Here is a 4,710-nt window from a genome sequence, read left to right as displayed (position 1 = left end):
GGAAAGGATGAGGTAACTATAATTCCCTTTCTGTGTGGAAAAGCTGGGGCTGCCGCCCCAGTGATGTTTGTTTTGGTTACTGGGTGTTTTATAAAAATGTCTTGTATATGAAAATGTATACATATATAAAAATGTATTGTGCAAATGAATATTTAACATTTTTCAAGCGAATAAACGCAAATGAAAATTGTGATTTTTGGCAATTTTTCTAAGGGGTCCCTAGGAAACCATAGGGGACCTAGATGGTCGGAGGTTGCATTTTTGTCAATGGCAACAAATAAAGTTTTTTGTTGCAATTTGTAGTTATTTAGTATGCATTCAGATATCTGGAGGTTGAGTTCTTGAAAGTAATAGGAAAAATGTATATGTGCTTTTGAAAACCACAAAACATACCCGGCTATGACGTATTGACACAAAGGTTAATGAGTAAAAAAGCTAAGTTAAATTATAAAATTAAAGTAGTTGTTGTAACGCATTAAAATTCCCTAAACAGTTTTTGATGAATGATGCTGAAGTCACTGTCCTTGGCCAGATATGAATGTGGGTCGTTCCGGTTACGTAGAACCAACTGTTGTGGGAACGATAAGGTTAAAGTAATTCAGAGCAGCTGTAGATATAAAAAAATTGGCAACAACTATTTCACTGTATTTTATTAGTCGAACTTAAAATCAGAGCTTTGGCTTTGTATTAAATCATATTTATGTGATTTGAAATTCTAAAAATTGCTTTCCAGATGCTTCACCAATTGCAGGTTTTACAGGATTTGCAGGAAAAGCTGTTTTCTCCATTAATAAACCTTATGGAAGGTGGTCACCTGGAACGGCTTCCTGTAAAAACCTGCAAATCGTGAAGCATCTGGAACGCAACTATTAAAGGCAGAGTTTTTTGGCAATAGTTTCAAAACAGTCCCATCATAGAAATCGAAACGAGCCTGCATAGTCGTGATCATTAGATGCATTTTATGCTTTAATACAAAAAGAACGATTTTATTACATCATATCTACAATTAACAATAAATTAAAAGCATTTCATGGAAATGTTTTCGAATCGGAAGTTTTCGATATATGTTTATACATAAGATGGTCTCGACCTTTAAAACTCCACTCGTAAAGTGGTTACAAAGCTAACATTAAGGGTCAGTTTTTCAGTGCACGGTTGTGCTAGTTTAAACTAATTAGCCAATCAAATATGAGCCAGCTCATTAAAAAATGCAGCTTACATGATCCAAGTTTAAGCTGACACTGAAAAACTTGCCCTAAAGCAATGCTATTTAAACTTAAAATACTCTGTGCCCACTTGATCCCCAGTGAAAAATATAATTGAGTTTGTTACTCCTTGGATGCCATATGTCCCATTAAATTGCCAGTTAACTTTTCGATTTTCTTCAAATCGGGCATGTTTTCTGCTTTATATTGAATGCACTGCAAGTAAAATGGGAAATTACATGTATTGGATATACTACATACATATTTGCCGTGTTCTAGGTACTTCACGATTTGCAGGTTTTTACAAGAAACTGTTCCCTTACGTCACATTCCATAAGGTTTATTAAAGACGAAAACAGCTTTTCCTAAAAATCCTGAGGTACCTGGAACAGGCCTATATATGTACAAACTTTGACGTTGTCAGTCATTTTCAGGAGGATGTGTCCTTTCGCATGGACGTATTTCATTGTGTATCGGCAGTTCTGCGGATTAGCCATGTACATGGACTCGGCGGCAATTTCAAAATCTTCCCAGTTTTTCGCAAACACCATTTTAAGAAGAGAACTTAATTATTTTCTGCATAAATAAAAAATTTTACAAAAATTAAATGTGGACAGCGCACACAGGTAAACGTCAAAACGTCACTTTTTGCTCAGATGTCACCAAGGCGAATTTGTACAAAGGAGGCAAGGCGAATTTATACAAGGTGGTGTTGATGGCGAATTTAGATTTTCGCCGCGGTACTTGCCAAAATGATGTGTTTGTTGTAAAAAAGGCGAATTCATTTTACAACAAACACATCATTTTGACATTAGGCAGTACCGCGCGAAAATCTAAATACGCCATCAACACCACCTTGTATAAATTTGCCTTGGATGTAATTTTTGGCTGTGTTCATAATGTTGCCGGCGTGACGACGCATATGAGATCCCGCACGTGTAGACCACATAAACCAAAAATACAAGATCACCTAATCAAAGAAGCAAGAAAAAAGTATGGCCCTTATTATGAGCTGCATTCGATTTTCGATCTTCGCTGGCTATCGAAGATCGAAAGTGAAATTCGTATTATGAGCTATGCAAGCGTGTCGAAATTTTCGTTGAGTATCGAATTTTCTGTCGAACAGAATTTTGCTTTCGATGGTGTAGCGAAGTGTTAGAAAATTGTGAGAAATGTATGATTTTGTATAGGTTTTCTTACTTTTTGGCGGCTAGACACTAACTTAAAAAAAAAATTTATTAATTTCATGCAGTTCTAACATCGTGAATACTAAACACAAGCTCGAAAGGCTGGTTTTACTTGTGAAAGAAAATCCCAATACTCTGTTGGCACGATCTCTGAGAACAAAATCGTAGCGCTGTTGATAGTTTTAAAATATTTTAAATAGATTTGGCTCACAAACGCCTCTTTAGATGGTCGGAACTTTTTAATGAATCTGTAGACAAATTTCTTAAATATATTTTATCTCAAAATATATTCGAAAGACTAATAACCTTAAACTCGCTTAAACATTTGCTACTCCTGGCCAGTTTACTAAGCTCTCATCCTCTGACGAATCGTTGAACCAGAACTCGTTGTAATCATTTTACTACGTTTTTATAAACTTGCTTTCTTTTTTATTTCATTTTAATTAGAACAAATTTACATAAATATATATGTATAAGCATACTATTTAGTTTGCTCGATTTGTAAACAAAGCTTCTCAGCGGTGAAAAATATACTATTGTGAACAACCTAAACGAGCGAAATTCACAATAGCGCTATTCTTCATCGAATGAGCGCCATATTACCAAATGAAAATTCGTTCGCTCAGCACTTTCGACCACAGTCGAAAATCGAATGCAACTCATAATAGGGGCCTATATTTCTGAGCGTTTTTGACATCTGCCTAAGAATGAAAACAAAGAAAACGAAAAAGGCGCGGTGATTGGGTGCGATTAAAATGGTATTTATTATAAAATATACAAAGTGAAACTTGATGACAATTAGCAAAAAAAGTTCATAAAATATGGTTTTCATTTTTGAAAGTGTTTTACAATCGCATATCATTACTACGGGTCGATTATTCAATGCCAACGTTCTGGCCACGAACGTGCACCCACTTTTCACGCAAATTAACGCCTTTTGGCAAACCCAACATACGCAAAAACTTGTTCCAATCACGCAGCACTTCATTTTATATCATAAATATGTAATAAACCAAAATTTATAATTAAAATCGCTGCAGAAAACACATTCAATCGCTAAAAAATCACCACGAAGAGGTAGAAGACGGTGTAAACAAAACCGAAAAACGTCAAAAACGCTACGAAAACTTTTTTCTGAAAATCGATTACAAATACAACGATGGCTGATTAGGTGATCTGTAGTGGTTGGTTCATGGTAAATTACTACACTGCACTATCATATCCGATAATAGTCGGATAACATAATGGATTAGAGAGGAGCATAAATTAAAAAAAAAAAACTCGTTTTTTAGAAAAAATTGAGAGGGATCAAATTCCAGGGGGCAGACCATTGGCCGGTCAAATTCTTTACGAACGCCTTTTAATTCAGAGGATGTAGAAACAACACTTCACTTGCGGCATGTTTTGAAGTATTTTGGTGGGCAAAATACATGCCGTAGTGGCAACACTATTGGAGTCTTCATTTGTTTTGATCTCTTCTTTATTTTCTATGCCATTTCGTCATTTTGCGTTTGGCCGTTTTGATTTCGCAGAAAACATTCTAGACGTGAATTGCCAGAGTGGTAGGGATAGTGGATTTATTATTTTGCAATCATTTATAGGAAATAGGGAATATCAATATGAATTTACTAGAACTACCAGACTGTATGCTCCTANACATTTTGATGAAAAAATCGCAAATCTTTTAAAATCGTATGTAGATTCTGTTGGAAACAGGTCTAATGCTGGCGGTATTGAAAACAAACGTATAACACCGGCAAGTTCTGGTTTAGGTAACATAATCTTCAGTGTTCAGACTGGTAGCTCCAGTATGTGGCCACAATCAAACAGCACGTCCAAAATGTGGACACCACCAACACGAGCAGCTCCAATGAAGATGACTTGCAATACATGCAACGACTCCGCTTGTGAAGCTATACTTAACCGTATGGCTGCACTGATTAACATGAAGTCGCCACATTCAGACAGTTCTGATTCCACAGATTGGGACTCTTTGTACACCGCAATAGGGTGCTGCGGTAGTAAAACAGCTGGCACGAGCCCTAGAAACGAAGGCCAACAAAATCGCAGTGGATGCCCAGAAGCAAGAGCTACCATGGCCAAGTATAAGAAGCTTGAGTTGGAGTACAAAAACGGAATCCAAAGGGTATAAATACGATGTTTTTTTTGCCTATTATTATAATCGAATATAAATTTCAGATGAACCGAATGCAGCATATACAGGTACAACAATCGCGCCGCTTACAACAGACTATGAACACTATTGCTACGATGAGCACTCAGATCACTGAACTTAAAAAACGTTTAGAGGACTTGGA

General features: G+C 36.3%; 1 protein-coding gene and 1 long non-coding RNA gene across 2 annotated transcripts; one reads left to right on the top strand and one right to left on the bottom strand.

The window, feature by feature from the left end:
- Window positions 1-272: 272 nt before the first annotated feature.
- LOC108378405 (uncharacterized) lies at window positions 273-1,314 on the top strand. Its single transcript, XR_001849409.1, has 2 exons — window positions 273-418; window positions 494-1,314. It is a non-coding gene; the product is annotated as an uncharacterized LOC108378405 (long non-coding RNA).
- Window positions 937-1,893, bottom strand: LOC108378404 (signal recognition particle 9 kDa protein). Its single transcript, XM_017634703.1, has 2 exons — window positions 1,616-1,893; window positions 937-1,421 (listed from the first exon to the last, which is right to left on the bottom strand). Exons 1-2 carry the CDS (start codon window positions 1,754-1,756, stop codon window positions 1,329-1,331), a joined length of 234 nt encoding a protein of 77 aa, XP_017490192.1. The 5' UTR covers window positions 1,757-1,893; the 3' UTR covers window positions 937-1,328.
- Window positions 1,894-4,710: the final 2,817 nt, after the last annotated feature.

Source organism: Rhagoletis zephyria, unplaced genomic scaffold (genome assembly GCF_001687245.7).
Source record: "Rhagoletis zephyria isolate East Lansing unplaced genomic scaffold, Rhagoletis_zephyria_1.1 Rzeph_scaffold_14040, whole genome shotgun sequence".
In the NCBI taxonomy this organism is placed as follows: Eukaryota; Metazoa; Arthropoda; class Insecta; order Diptera; family Tephritidae; genus Rhagoletis; species Rhagoletis zephyria.
The sequence above is the reverse complement of the archived record's forward strand: the minus strand, read 5'-3'. Positions and strand labels throughout refer to the sequence as shown.